The following is a 15,772-nucleotide window of genomic DNA, read 5'->3' as shown; positions in this document are numbered from 1 at the left end:
TGATACCACGCTTCTCATCAGTAGGGAAGATTGTGACATAGTTTGTAGACTAACTGGGACATTAAGGACACATCTTTACAGAGAACGCAATTCTGAACTTTGACCTCTACAAACTAATCAGGTTATCCTCAAGTACAAGTAAAGACATCAATTTAAATATGGTTACCTCAATGGTTTAGATACAATTTATTGACTGATATCTGGTCAGAAATGCCTTAAGCTTTCAAGTATTATCACGACAAACATCCAGTGTTTTCCTTCAGATAATGTTTTGTTGGACTAAGACAGAGAAGTGACCTTTGACCATGAAAGATCTTTGTGTCCGAGTTAACATGTTTCCATTTCATTCTTGAGAAATGGAATAAATAATGAAAATGAATAAAACAAAAAAAAAGGGGTTAAAGCTTCAGTGGTAGTTGGGATTTTCACTTTTTCTTCTACCACTTGATCCACACAATTTGATAATTTGACAAACCAATTAAATTGTGTAAACTGAGGTTTTGAAGTTTGTCAAAATTAGATTATAGCAATTAAAATAACACAATACGACACTTTTTACTGGCTAAAATGCAGCTTAAAAACTGCATATTACCTTTTTTTGCATGTCCCTGAGAGTGCCTCCAGGATTTAGCTTCACTGTTTTGGCAACCGAGAGATCAAAAAGGAAGTCCAGAGGTAATCTGAGGATGCTTAATGTGGAAAAAAAAGCCTTGTGAAGTATTGGAGTGAATCTGTAATGCAAATACAACACCTCCTGAAGTGCATTTTGCAAACTGAACATTAAGCAAATAACCACCAGCTTTATAGTCTCACTATAAGATAACAAGAGAAATATTGATAATGACGCATCACGATGTTAAATCTGACCGATAATGAAGTTATAAATAGCATCGCACATTAATGCTAACCCGTAAGTTCCACATTTAGCCTCCAAGTGCTGGAGGGTAGTAATCAGCTTCAGGGTCAACACCGATAAGTGATGACTTTTTTTTTATATTTAAATTACACTTGATCAGAGCTGCAGGATCATGTTTCTCCTTTCAGCATCCAGTGTGACAACAACATCAATATAGATGACACAATTTCTTGATTTGGCACAGTACAGCACAGTAACTTTCTGGAAAACACAAATCTCTGAAAGACCATATGATGTATTTTAAACCCCTCTTTTATAAAAACAAAAAAACAAAAAAAAAACAGTGTTGGTTGATATAGCAGGAAGTAGGCCCAGATGATTTGTTGACTCACTGCTATGTAATCATACGAAGATTCCACAAAAAACACAAACACAAAAAAAAGAAAGAAACCTCATGAAAGCATGGGACCTATAAGAACGTGCTTTTCTGCACTCAGGTCTCTCTTCTGCATTTAAGCAAGTCATGCTGATGATTTAAAGCATGAGGTATGATGCATATGTGTTTGCATTCATGTCAGTCAGGAAGGATTCTGCTTTGAAACCATCAACACAGTAAACAAACATAATGGCCTCCCCTCCAGGCTCAGCCTGACATCAGAAAGCACATCTCAGACAACTGAACAAAGACAGGTTAAGCTGCACAAACCAACATGCTGACAAACACACCGCTTTTCAGATCCACAATCCAACTAAATGAAACTGCACAGAAAAAGCGAGCAGGTGATGTTGGCACAATAAAAAAGTGCTACATGCGATCAAAATGAATAGATCATACATGGTCAGTGTGATCGACTTCGATTAATTCGCCATGTAAGAACACCTATCAAGAAGAAAAGTGCCACACTGTGTTATATTTCACTTTGTAGAATTCAGATTGAGTTATTGACACAAGAACTTCAACAAGTGACGAAGAAGATTCTAGTTGCTGGGTTTCGCTTCGTACTTCAAGAGTCAAAGCAGCCGGTAAGACTCAGGTGCGCATTTTCACCTGAGAGCCTCAGCTGAGTGTCTGCTGACACTTTAAAGTGCTGCATTGCTGCATTCCTCAGGTCTCCTGTCCTGCAGCAGCTCACAGATAAGACTGCATTTTCACACACACACACACTGCAAATAACACATTGACAAGCATATTTCACATATGATGCCATTTCTACTGTCACCCTGATTTAAAGCAACGGTTTAACAACGGTGACTACAAAGTGAACAGTGAGGTCATGCAATGTTCAGTTTTCACCAAGTGACACATGTAAGCTTAAAAACAACATACCTGTATTCAAAGTAAAATATTCACGTAACATAAACAACTAAACAACTCTCAATCCATGCAGACAGCAAATGAAACGGAACAAAGGCTCAGCATGAGCTGAATTATTGAAATTCCTGTGTTGCCATGACTCGAAAACAAGACATTTTTAGCCCATGAACAGTCACTACACAGTGCAGGATATAGTTTCTAACTTCATCAGCAAACACAGAAGTTTTCTCACCAACTGCCAAACATGAACACATTGTTGTGGACTTTGCAAACAGGAACACCTCACAATGCGATTTAAACCCTGCTGCCATTGCCATCGTTTTGAATCGGTGTTTTTACTGACACTGTGCCAAAGATGAGTCATTTTTGCATCTCGGGATGTGACCTTGTTAAATTGCACTGCGAGGCACTCCTGCAGTCCTTCACACAGACACAATTAAAAGGGTGCAGACAGTAAAAATAGTATTACAGGGATACCTGGTGGAAACTTTGCTTGTGCTGTGGAAGAGGCCGGTACCTGACATGTATCTGTTTTATAAAAGACACAATGAGGCTGTCAAACACACACATGGACTCATTTTTCTAAAAAGGGACATGTATGCTTAAGTCTCCGCAAGAGTTCAATTTCATTTATGAAACAAATACATCATGTGAAAATCAGTGCAAGACTAAACCGCACCGCCCAAAAACCAGTTTGCTGGAGGTCACTTCACCATGTGGTAAACAGATGATGCACAAAATCACACATTGTGTAATAATTTTTTTTTTAAAACACCGCACCTCAGCAGCTGTAGCAGTAACCAGTGAGGTAAACAGTGACTGACCAGCTCAGAAAAGGACACTGATGCAAACATTGTGCTTTTTGTACTGACTGAGTTGGAAAAAGCTCAAGTGAGTGAAGTTAAAATAGACACAGGAGTTAAAGATCAGAGGCACATGACTCTTCAGCCAACAACAGCGCAGCGAAGCAATGTGGGTAAGAGTGGCACAGTGCCGTTTGAAACCGTTCACATCCACAGGAAACTGTGTGCGTCTGTGAGATCCTGTTTCAGACTTGCTCGGTCGCCAGCTTGTAGGTGGATCTTCCAGATAGCTTTCTCAATGATGGTTTTGCTCGTCAGCGGTAAAGAAACAATGCAACACGTCCAGCAGCTATCATAGCAGCAGCTAGGAATTGTTATGAAAAGTGATGACTAATGCTGCGCCACACCCGACAGGCCCCAAACACACGCGCGTGAAAATGGCTGAAAATGGCTCCTTCGCTTCTCCCCCTGCAGCTGCTTCAAAATAACCACTGGCAAACTCTCCTGTAGGGCCAGCAGGGGTAATGTGGTTCAACCGGGCTCAGAGGTGGAAATGATGAATGCTGCTGTCAGTGTAACGAGGAAAGAACGTAGAGCAGGAGTGTAAAAAGAAGCCACGAAGAGCCACAACTCGGCAGAGGGGATAAGAATTATTGTTAGACGGATGATTTCAGACAGCTGGGCAAACTCAGGAGGGCTGCCATTACATCAAGAAGCTATTCTGGTGCCGTTTATACTCTTTGTTGTTACTGAAAGCTGATTTTACTGGGTGGTTTCTGTGCTGTGACCTGACATGCACTTTACTGAGTTCGCAGTCAGTTAAACGGGACAGACACAAGCACTGATCATGAGTCCTCTCTGACAGACACTAATCTGGACAATATAAATTGCATTTGAACCAAGATGACATATATACAAAAAAAACAAACAACAATGCCAGGATTGTTTTTGTCAATAGATATCCATAGTAAACCAAGTGTTTACTGTTTATTTGGGTCTTATTTTTCTGCTACCCAAGCAACAGCTGCTTTCAGGCTTCAAAAAAGCAACAGCGACACTTCAGCGCTTTCGTGCCAGATTTTTACGAACTTGACACGCAACAGGCAGCAAACTTTACCACCACACCACAATGGAGGATTGTGGTTAAATTTACAATAAGCCATCAATCCTCTGAACTGACCGACCACTCTGCCGCTGATCAGTCAGCCGTTCAACTGATCTGACAGGGAGTCAAACAGGAAGCATTCCCACACAGCCAACCTACAAAAAAAAGTGCACAAAAAGGCAAATATCCTCTCAATACATACCATAAGTGTGACAGTATGTCTCCCTTATGTGTGTTGCTGTGTACACGAGATGCTCTCCCCGCGTAGCTTCACTTTAGAGATACTTCAATCCACACTGTGTGTCACAGATGCATGCAGACACACACACGCATGTCAACAGACATATAAACACACACACACACGCACGCACACACCCGGCAGGGGAAAACCTTGTGCTCCGCCCTATTGCACCCAGCACAACAAACCCTGCAGTGTTCAGGCTCCTCCTCTCGTCAGCCAGCAGAGCAGGCTCAGTCAGGCTGGACCGTCACACAGACACGCCCACCGCTGCCACGAACACTAAATAAGCCCGTTTGTTGGAAACTTTTGAGCCGCGTCAAGGCGGGATTCAGTGAGGAAGTCACTTAATTGTAGTTTGATTACAGACATGGTGGCCCACATCAGGCAGGAACAGCTGGACTGTGAGGCAGGAGTGGATTTGCTTCAGCAGTGCTGTTTTGCAGAGTCTGGGTGCGCCTGTGAGACTCACTCCTCAGGAATCTAGATTGTCTTTGTTGTTGGAGAGGCTGTGCAGAGTGTGAGCGCAGAAAGAAAAGGGAGAGGGAGGAGGACGTCACATGTAGCACAAACCACACCCAAAGAGCAGCCAGTACAGAGAAGTCAAATCCGTCAGGAAACTAATGGCAAACGAAACATTTTATTTCCCAACCTCCACAGGTCATCAAAGTAGGAGCCGGACAAAGGATCAGACAGGAAACTCTACATCTGGACAGCAGCCAGAGATTAGGCAAGATTTTCAGAGAACCATGGCACAGTAAACTTTCCCCTCTCTGCACATACGCAGCATTCACAGCACTGCTGAGTTCAACACACAAAGTTAATCCAGATACTTTATACTTATATAACTACTCTACAAGATTAAAGATGTCAAAACATGTAAAGAGTGGTGGGTTTTGTAAAAGCAGCTCCCCCTTGTGTCCAAAACTGTTCCTGTATGAACACAATGAGGATGTTTGTGTCATCTGGAACCCCAAACACTTATTGTGTCTGTCAACTGAAGGATCTGACTGTGGATTTGTGCTGAATGAACACAAGGCTGGGACGTGTGTATATGTCGTATTTGTTTAGTCTTCTCACTCTGATACAACATGCGAACTGAGATTTATAACAAATGTGCAATGTTTTCTTCTTTTGCCCTAAAAAATATTCATGCCTCTTTAAGGGGAATTTTTTTTTCTTCTTATTGAGGTCTCTCTGACCTGAATATGAGTATGCTTACAAAAGCAAAATCCTCAACATGTTGATGATTAACAAGCTGCACCTTGAATAAAGATAAACGGAATGAGCATGGTTGGCATATTTTTGTTTCCACAGCGCATGGTGGTCTGGCTTGTCTCAAATCTAGAGTGACTTAAGGACATTCCCCTTAAAATAACTTTAAAAGGACACGCATGCAGACCCTTCTGATCTCCTAAACATGTTGTGCAATCGCCACACTGGTTTCTCCCTGACAGAAATATTTGAGCATGGGAAACTTACAAAATAAATCTCAAACAGTGCCGCCCCACCGGACACCCACAAACACAACAGAGCCCGTCCTCTGCTTTTGTGTCCTTGACTGCATCAGTGACTATGTGTCAGTGTGAGAGTGTTGGTATGTGAGCAAACATGCTTATACTGAATCCAAATGCTTTGCTTAGTAGTCCCGGTAACATTTATCTTTGTTAACAACAAATGAAGCAAATCAGACCCACCCATTGAGAGTGGCTGACCAATCAGAGCAGTAAAGATAGAAACACAAGGTTTCTCGGAGTTCAACAAGAAACCGAGGAGGTTTTATGGGGTCGTATTTCTTAAGGTGAGTCTTTGATAGATTGATTACGCACACGTTAATTTGCAGAAGGTTACTATACAGAGAGGTTTAACTGGAAAGAGACGTTTAGCCTGAAGTTCAAAAAGTGTGTGAATCATGTCTGTTTGATACTGAACAGTGACTGTACTACTGTACTCAGTATGAACCTGGCATTATGAAACTTATCGACTCAACTCATAGAAAAGGAGAAGAATCAATGCTGTGACCTGCAAAATGTGACAATGTGTTGAGAAATCCAGCTTAAGGGCATGTTCGTGAAAGTGATGAAATTATATGAGCAGTGAAAGGACATTAAAAAAAAAACAGTTTGGAGAAGAAATCCAGATAAAAAGACACAACTGAGGTGTAAAACTATATAATAATTTCTATAAAGCACATACTCCAATAGTAAATTTGTCGCAGGCATCATCGAGATCAAAATATATTTTCAAAGCCACGTGATGTCAGCGCTGTGAGGGGAGTCTCATCCTCCCGTTCAGACAACCGCTGGGCTAAAGGAAGAAGGAAACTAAATTAACTGTGAATTGAGGCAACTCAATTCAATAGTTTGTGTGAGTCAAACTAAACTAAAGCACCTTTCACTGAGAAAAAAAAACACGAGAAATAGTACTAAAAGAAATAATCTAATCTTCATTAAATCAATTGAATCAACTAGTTTCCAACAGTTAAACATTTAGAACTATGTTCGTCTGTTTGTTTTGGATGCAATGTGGCCAAATACACAGCAAGTCACTGGTGTAAGGAAATATCTTAAATCAGTAGGATCCAGTATGGAGGCATTTTGAAGCTCCAATTTAGCGTCATACTCGGATGTTTTTGCTTGTGGTATAATCAGTCTCAGCTGTGCACTGGAGCATTAGTTTCCCAGGTGTCACCTGTCTCTTTAAATCTTCCGCCGATCTAACAAATGGTAAGTCTTCTGTTCTGGTACAACAATAAGCTGTAAGTAGAATAAATGTTCTGACTCTAGTAATCTAAAAGCCATAATACAAACCAGATTGCACAATAATTAACGATTAATCTATAATTTGATGAAAACAAACATATGAACTACAAATTGTGGCTGCTATGAAAACATGGCCCCATTGCCTGCCCACTCAAAATAATCTATAGATGTTGTTTGCTCTGCTGCATGTCTGTGGAGTGTTTCTAAATATAGCACTGCACATAGTCCCCTGCTTCATTAACTTGCACATCATCCCACAACAGAAATGCCCAACTTTTACACAGCAGAGTAAATCAGTGCATTTTGGTTACAGAACAAAGTACATGAAGAACGATAATTCCCAAATAGAGTTGGGACTTGTCAGCAATTAAGAAAATAGCGACAATCACACGCTTGCTAGCATGTCATCAATGACTTCAGCTTAGTTTATGAGAAGCAATACCAGGAGTCTCGATCATAATATCAAATTACAATTTCCAGAAAGTGTCAGAGGCCTAGCACATCGTTATTTATCCTTGCGCATCCAGGAAAAACATCAAGTAGCTACAAATGTTCCACGAAGCATGACTGAGGGCTGAACGACCATGCCTCACTGCAGCATGTCTTCAGGTAAGCTCAGTAACCTGGGTGTATTCCCAGGGCTGCTTTTGTTTTATGACTGACCTTACAAAAAGTCTGTGAGAGCTGAAGCCAAACTAACAACGAGGTGGGAAATCTGACAGTGAAGTCGCAACGGGAGCTGGGAAATAACACGCGGCCTACTGAGGGAACAAACAGCTACATTCAATAACACATTCAACAGGAAATGGACGGGTAATATTTAGCTGAGCTGGAAACATGTCAACAGAGCTGACACTATTTACAATTACATGTACACAAAGTGCTCTCCCTAACTCTCTCTCACACACACACACACACACACACACACACACACACACACACACACACACACACACACACACACACACACACACACACACACACACACACACACACACACACACACACACACACACACACACACACACAGCATTTTAGATGCACAACTTTTGCTTGAGTGTCTGTAACTATCTGGCACCAATTAAAAAAAGGGCAAACTTTGAGATCCATATGCTGGATGACATCATGTCAGTGAACTGCACATGACACCGGCCCTTGGCAACTGTATCAAAAACATGGGGGAGGGAAGACTCATGGACTGATTTGTCAGTGCACATCTGACTTCGGACTTTGTGTCAGCAGAGTCTAATTTCCTGAGTGTTGCGCACTACTTTCTCATGTCCACTATGGCGGAAATGCTTTGAAGTTTAGTATTTGTATTCTTTGCTGTGTTATTTGTTCATATCCTAGACCGACATAGTGTCTTTAATACCACGCCAGTGAAATGATGAAATCATTTTAAAGGTAGTTGGTATTATTATGAAGTTTGTGATTTCCCCAACAGTAGCTATATTATGGAATGAAAGTAAAAAAAAAATTTTCCAGAGGCACTGCAATATTTCCAACAGTGACACTTTGTTCTACTTATCAACAGGTGGTGAAAACATACCTCATAAGAAAAATGTAAACACTTCCTCAAACTTCAGCTATGAAATATAACATTGAAACAAACCCAAATGTGTTTGGTCGACCACTGGAACACAGTCTGCATGTTGGTGAATGCAAAAATTTTTTATTATAGTATACACATTAGAAACAAACTATAAACACAACATTTATCCAACTAATGTCAGACAATTGTTTGGTTTTTTGTTTGTTGAAGTCTTCATTATCGTCCCTTAATTCTCTCAAACTCATGCCCGAAATCTGTGTGGAGCTGATAACAGTGCTTAGGGAGGTTTCTGTAAATGAAAATAGCAGCATGAGGCCTGTACTACCCTGTACTAGGCCTGTACTACTTAACCCTGGTTTTTCCGTACTGTGACGCAAGTTCACGTCTTACCGGGGTAATTCACCATGATAACTCACGCTAAACGGCTGACGTTCTCCAGAGCAGGTTATGTTCTGGATAAGTTATCACCAAGTATAAAAGCTTTGATTCCTGACCAATCAAATCTCTTTGGAAAATGACCTGCTCATTTCTTAGAAGATCCTGATTGGTGCACAGATCGTGAGAAGAGTGCTTCGGAGAGAATGTGTTTCAGATAGATTTAGATTCAGATTTATAAAGAGTGTAATCCTTTTGACATAATGAAATGAAGCCTTGTCATTCAGCACTCCCACATCTGTTTAACTCCACAAAGGTTCCATCTGAACTAATGAGGTTAATAATAATGGCAAAACTGTAGAAACATGGATTTATGAAAAGCACATTCACCCATGCTAACTTGATGGAGAATATAAACAAAAGGAAGAACAATGAGGAATATCTGCCCGATATGTCTGTGCTGTTATAAAGTGTGATTTAGTGATCAGAATGCTGTCCAATTATATTTTCCAATGAATAAATTAACGATAATCTCACAAAGTTACCCATTAACAGATTCAGCAATTTTCTACAAGCATTGCTGTTGGTTATGTGCTCAAATTCTTCATATTTTTGGAGAATAATCGTCTGCTTGTCCAATATGGAAGCTGCTCTGCAGGGCTTGAGATTGGTCAGATGCCACAAACTCTGCCCTTTTAGTGTGAACCCATATTGATCCCAATGGGAAAAGCCTGGGTTGAATTATCGAGTTGATGACCTGATTTGTAGTATTGCTTATCAAGGATTACAAAAGGTTAGCTTTGTCAATCCAGGTATTGGAGAGATAATCCGGGTACCCGCCTCATGGTACAGGTCTCTTGTGTGGCCAAGAACAACAATAAGGGACAGAAGTGCACAGTAGTGAACCGGACATTTAAACAATGAGTGAAATATTACCTTCATACCTGTAAGGAATGCTGCACATTCAAGTGTGAGTTCAACATAACACAAAAAATTATTTTCAGTAGCTTAATGTATTAAAATTATACAAAACATTGATTAACTGACACTTATTTTCTTTAGACATTGGAAGATCATTCAGATTTTGAAAACATTAAACCTGTGGCTTATGTTATGTTATAATATGTTTATGCATGCAACCATCATGCAGGATAAAATGACTGACAGCCAGGAAATACAAAGTACATTGATATGTAAGTTTCTCTGACTGTTTCTGGCTTCAATTGTATTAATTATGCATGTTTTGGCGAGATATGCTTGTCTCGATGGACATTTCCTCTCAGTTTAATGATAATGGTCCAGGCTGGCTAACTGGAGGAGGAGGACGAGTTCTGTATCTGTAAGTGAACATTCAGCTGAACGACAGCAGCAATCCTCCCACAAAAACTCTCGGAGCTGTCTGTGTACATTCCCCCTCCCAGATATTTAACCTTTATCACATACTGACTCAGAGCGCACATTAGCACAGCCCTGATAACAACGGCAGGTCTCACTTATCACCATGCCATCATATTCTCTGACAATCACTTGAAAAATGTAACAAAAGATACAGCGGGCACTCGAGCTGCAGGATATGAGCTAAAGTCCAAGCAGTTATAAGTTGTGCAAAGAAAAACATGAAAGACACTTAAACTTGTTCCAGCTACACACCCTTTTAGATTGCTCCATCTGTGACTGCAGATTATCACAGGAGAATACTATTAGCGTGAGTCTGAGAGACAAGAATCGAATTTAGCTCCCAAATGAACTAAATGTTCTTTTCCAGTGAGATGAAAACAAGGACGTCATCGGGACATAACAGACATCCTCACACTTTTGTAGGAGCAATGTATCTATTTTCCCTGTGCTTTAATTCATGTAGCAACTTGTAGTGAACACTGCAGGCCTTGTCTCTGTGTTGGTCTTAATATCTGCCTACCAAAAACACACAGAGCAGACTAACAGAGGCTGACTGAGAGCCTCAGACATTCCAGCACAGGATGACAGAGAGAGAGAGCGAGAGAGAGAGAGAGAGAGAGAGAGAGAGAGAGAGAGAGAGAGAGAGAGAGAGAGAGAGAGAGAGAGAGAGAGAGAGAGAGAGGTCTGACTTGGATTAGAGCCAGGAGAGTTTTCCTCCCACTGTGTATTTCCCCTGTAGGTCTTTTGAACCAACTACATGGACAGAACCAACAATAACACTGTTGTGCATCAGCTTTGATATTAACAGGCAGAAAAACATTAACTCAACAAGTTCACACGTGGAAACTTTTGGATTTGTACCTCAGCCTTTACCATGGCACAAACGTCCCCCTCCCGACACACACACACACACACACACACACACATTTTGCACACACCTGCTCCTCCACAGCCACATCCTGCAGTGTCGCGGAGTCCCGCGGGCCTCGGATCCAGGTCAGTATCTGGCCCATGTTGGCTTAATGTGCCTCCGCGTGTTTGTGTGTGTGTATGTCTGTCAGCCTCTGCCTTGTCTACTCGGCTCGCAGCATGTTTCCAGCAGGAGGGGAAGGGACCCAGAGAGAAAAAAGAGGAGGGGCAGAGGGACTGGAGGGGGGCGTGGTGATCAGGCAGAGAAGGGTAGGATCAGATGTGGAAGTCACAAGAGGCTGGGCAGTAACTCTCTGGGCTATAAAGGGAAGGGAGCTGACCCAGGACTGACACCCCACCTGGTGAGGGGCACATCAGAGCTGCTTCTCAGGAAAGCAGATACAGCTTTAACACACACACACTCACACAAGGGCACACACATGTATTAATAAACACACATGTGCATGTGTATAAATCAACCTTTACAACATGCCAAAATGATGTTGGATTTTCTCTGAGGCCTGTTTTTAAGCTTCTTATTAACAAGAACACACCCAGATTTATGATGTTTGTGAGGCCCTGACGCACACACAAAGAAATGTACACACTTCCTATGCAACCACTGAACCATCGATAGTAATAAAGTACTAATACCAACTTTGGTTTTACTTTACAAGATCTGTCATCTGCAGTCCCAAAGGGACCGGGCTCAGCTCAAAATTATTCAATCTTACTCTCTTACAACAATAATATAAAATCCCAGGAGCGGATATTGATGGGACCCAGATTACGTCAATGTTTCATTGTGCCAAAGATATCCTGTAGGTGGAGATAGGAGGGGATTCCTCTTGACAGCCAAAGCAAAACAAAACAGATTTAACAAGTAGGAATGTAGGGAGTGTTTCTATAAGCATATTGTGGACCGATTGAGACTCGGAGCATGGATGTAGGCTCTGATCTTTCACCTATATGGCTCTTTCAAATAACACTTGTTCTGCTTTCAACCCTCTTCAACTGCAGAAGATATTTTGTGGTATGAAATAGCACATGACGTGTATAAAAAAGAAAAAGGAAAAATGAAAGCATGAACCTCTGCAGCCAGTTGTTTTCCTTGCGGCGGCGTTTTATCATTTCAGGAGCAAAGTGCATTCCTAGCCATATATCTGAGGCAACATCTCACCTGTGGCTTCACGTGACCCTGGAGGCGGGCCTCGGGTGGGGTTTTTGCAGACAATACAGCTTTTCAGTGAATCATAGCGCAGGAATCAGTCTGGCAGCCCTGCCTCTCACTTCTATTTGAAAGCTCCCGGCAGCAAAACAAGAAAACAACACACCCAAACTTTTAATGAATTTAAACCAGCCTGGCGTGAATCTCTAGCTGATGTGACACACAAGCAAAATGGTCACTGAAGTTACCTGACCAGGTAAACCTCTCCTGTCTTAAAACCTGAATCGTCAGTGTGCAACCGTTAATAACTATGACATTAATGACTGTGAGAAACCACTAAACCTAATTGATGTCTCAGATTATTAATTGATTAGAAACATCTCCAATAGGACTGAATAGTTATACAATATTGCAAGGTTTTGGATTCCAGCTGTAAGTTTTCAGCTGTGGGAACATTAAATGCACACGTCGACTCGTGCATGTACTTGTGGATCCTGCAAGATAAAATTGCTCCTATTAACTCCTCTTGTTACTGGCTAAATTCAACCAAACCACAAAACACACGCGTACATATTTACAGTCAGTGTCATCAACACATGACAAAAAGTATTTCCAACTGCATACTCTGCTCTGTGGGGGGGTGTTCTGTCATTCTCTGCCACTTTATAAATCAACTTTTCAAAATTCATAAACAAAGAGCCCAAAACATAAGAAAAATACAAACTTCACCGACAAGAACCTGAACCACTACACCAATCTTTATTCATGATATAATTTTAAATATACAAGGAAGGAGGCATCCTGGCAAAAGCCCATCATTTCTGCCCTTCCTTCCATTGTCTTCATAAAGCTCACCCTGTTATAGAGCCACTCATAATGAATGAATATCTGTGTTCACTCCTGTTTGTGGAGTTTGCATGTTCTCTCTGTACCTTTATGTGTATGTTTTCTCCAGGTATCCCACAGCCTAAACACATGCCTGATGACTCTGAATCTCTGGATTGGCGTGATAACATTTATAGGCTTTCCCATGCCCAGAGCCAGCTGGTCTAGGCAGCCACACCCACTGAGCCTAAATTAGATAAATCAGGTGCAGTAAACAATCCATTGACATGATTCATGTTGCCATGATTGTTCTCAGCGAGAAAGCCGCCGTGTCACCCTTTGAAATCCTCTGCTGGTTGATTTAATAACCCTGCATGTTCACACAGAGTTGGAATGAAGTCACGCAAGTCTGAGTTTTTTGTGCTTGTTTTTTTTTTTCCCCCTCACACCTGACAGCCTAAAATAAAGACAAACAAAGCCTGTAAAATGCAACCACACATGTGCATGTTTTATAATCATACTTGCATATATGTACTCAGCATAAAATCAGCCTGCTCACATACGTGTGTGTGCATAAACACACAGGCTTCTCCACACAATTCATCCTCTGTCATCCTCCCTGTCAGGCAGACAGACACACCTTTGTAAATGTGACGTGCCTACCGACCGAGCCTGTATAGCAAGCTGGTGCACCATGGGAAATGAGGTGAGCCGTTCTGTAACCTCTCGAACACATACTGTATGAAATCCTTGCATGTTGATGGTGAATCTATATTTCTTGGGATTGTTTCTGTGAACCAAAAGCAACCGGCTCAGCACATTTAATGACATCAGCAGAGCATAAGTGAATGTGGAAATCATAGTTGTTGTCATCAACGTGATTATGTGGCAGTGTATGGAAATCAGTATGTACAGGATATGTAACAGGACTCCTGCTACACTGGTGTTCATCTTTATATTTAGACTCCGGCCGCACTTCAGTCAATCATTCAACTCACTGTTGTCTGACTTAAAGTAAAATGTTGGGAAATGTTCAACACAAAGTCAAAAGAATAAAAGCATACTTTGTTGATTCTCTTAGGGGAATTAATTATCTGCATTTAACTGAGTCTGTCCATAACTAACTACACCTACCCCCATTTGGGGGTCCAGTGCCTTGCTCAAGGACCCACAGTGGTAACCTGAAGGCATAACATTTGAACTAGTGAACTTCTGAACACAGGCATTGCTTCTCAAACCCTCTTCGCTGCATTTAGATGAGATTTTGAAGTTGGTTTTGGGTGTGATTCTAAACTTCAAACTGGAACTTGTGGCAATTATAGTAAAAAGAGAAATGTCACTCACAGGTGACATTTTCTTTTAATTCTCAAAACCCAAGTCAATAAAACTGTGAGAAAACTGAGGACATGGAGAAATTGAAGTGGCTCTTCACAGGACAGGACTTTCGACTGAAGGAAACAGGAAAAAAGCAGCAATTTCATAGCTGATAATCAATTCCATCCTCTTTGATAACAATGTGACTTTCTGTGTCATCAAACAGGTTTCAACACGGTTTTGTCTGGGAAGCCATGGAGCAGGGCTGCACTCAGCAGAGGGAGACAAACACACACAGTTGCCTTGACATCTACCATCCTGTGTAGTGCCAGCTCTTTACTTCAGTACAACATGTTTTATCTATGATATAGTCAGTAATGTTCACGAGAATCAGTGGAATGCAGGTTCTCACTGCCGTTTTATTCAAGTGTTGCTGCAACAGAAAACTCCAGGCCACATAGTGCCACTGCAGAACAAAGCCCTTTAATGTATCTCTGAGAAAGCAGCAGGAGAAGAAGCAGGTACCTTTCGATAGTAGGGCGCTGCAGAGTAGAATGGTGACTTGGGACATTGTCGGTCTTGGATGTCAACCTTGGGAGCCAATACTTCTTTTTGATTTTGCTAAACACACACACACGGGGGCTTGTTATTGGAAGTGCAAATGTTTTGAAGGGTGAAATGAAATTTGGCAGTAGACTGAAAGGAAATATCTGTACAGGATGCATGATTGCAACACAATGTGCTGATGGTTTACTCATCAACATCAGCTTTTTAAAAATAACTTATCTCGACACTAACTGTCAGTCTCACTTCAAATCATGTATTATCTTTTTTAATTTACTAACAAATGGCAGCACTTGTGAAACTTTTCCAAAGCCTGTCTCAGTTTAAACAGTCACACACCCATCTACAAACATTGTGTGACAGACTATAGGCAAAACCGTTGAAGATATTGATTTCAGCGTGAAGATGACTATCGTGCAGCTGGTGCCAAGAGTTAAAGGGCATCCAACAAACTTACAGTTTCAGACAAGTCAGGCTGCTTTCCTGCAAGAACACGAATACAGGTGCCAAGCTTTACTACTATAATTTTTTTTACAGTGTCAGTATACTGCCAGAGGGTTGAAGAGAACGGAGAGAAAAAGAAAAGAA

The 15,772-nt window shown here is 41.3% G+C and overlaps 1 protein-coding gene across 23 annotated transcripts in view; it reads right to left on the bottom strand.

Annotated features, from left to right (window-relative positions):
- Window positions 1-15,772, bottom strand: part of cast (calpastatin) — a 33,871-nt gene that overhangs the window by 16,858 nt on the left and 1,241 nt on the right. For 3 of the 23 annotated variants that reach the window (XM_080495022.1, XM_080495043.1, XM_080495023.1), the window contains exons 1-3: window positions 11,343-11,482; window positions 2,649-2,699; window positions 1,692-1,736 (exon numbers count right to left, since the gene is read on the bottom strand). The exons of 3 other annotated variants lie outside the window; for them this stretch is intronic. In XM_080495022.1, coding sequence (XP_080351148.1) covers window positions 1,692-1,736; window positions 2,649-2,699; window positions 11,343-11,417 — 171 coding nt within the window. In that variant the 5' untranslated portion in view covers window positions 11,418-11,482. Of the gene's footprint in view, window positions 1-1,691; window positions 1,737-2,648; window positions 2,700-4,281; window positions 4,485-11,342; window positions 11,499-15,145; window positions 15,242-15,772 lie in introns of those variants that run through there. 17 more of the 23 variants (XM_080495025.1, XM_080495027.1, XM_080495026.1 and 14 more) reach the window with 11 other exon arrangements.

Source organism: Blennius ocellaris (assembly GCF_963422515.1).
Source record: "Blennius ocellaris genome assembly, chromosome: 4".
NCBI lineage: Eukaryota > Metazoa > Chordata > Actinopteri > Blenniiformes > Blenniidae > Blennius > Blennius ocellaris.
This window is presented reverse-complemented; position numbering and strand designations above follow the sequence as displayed.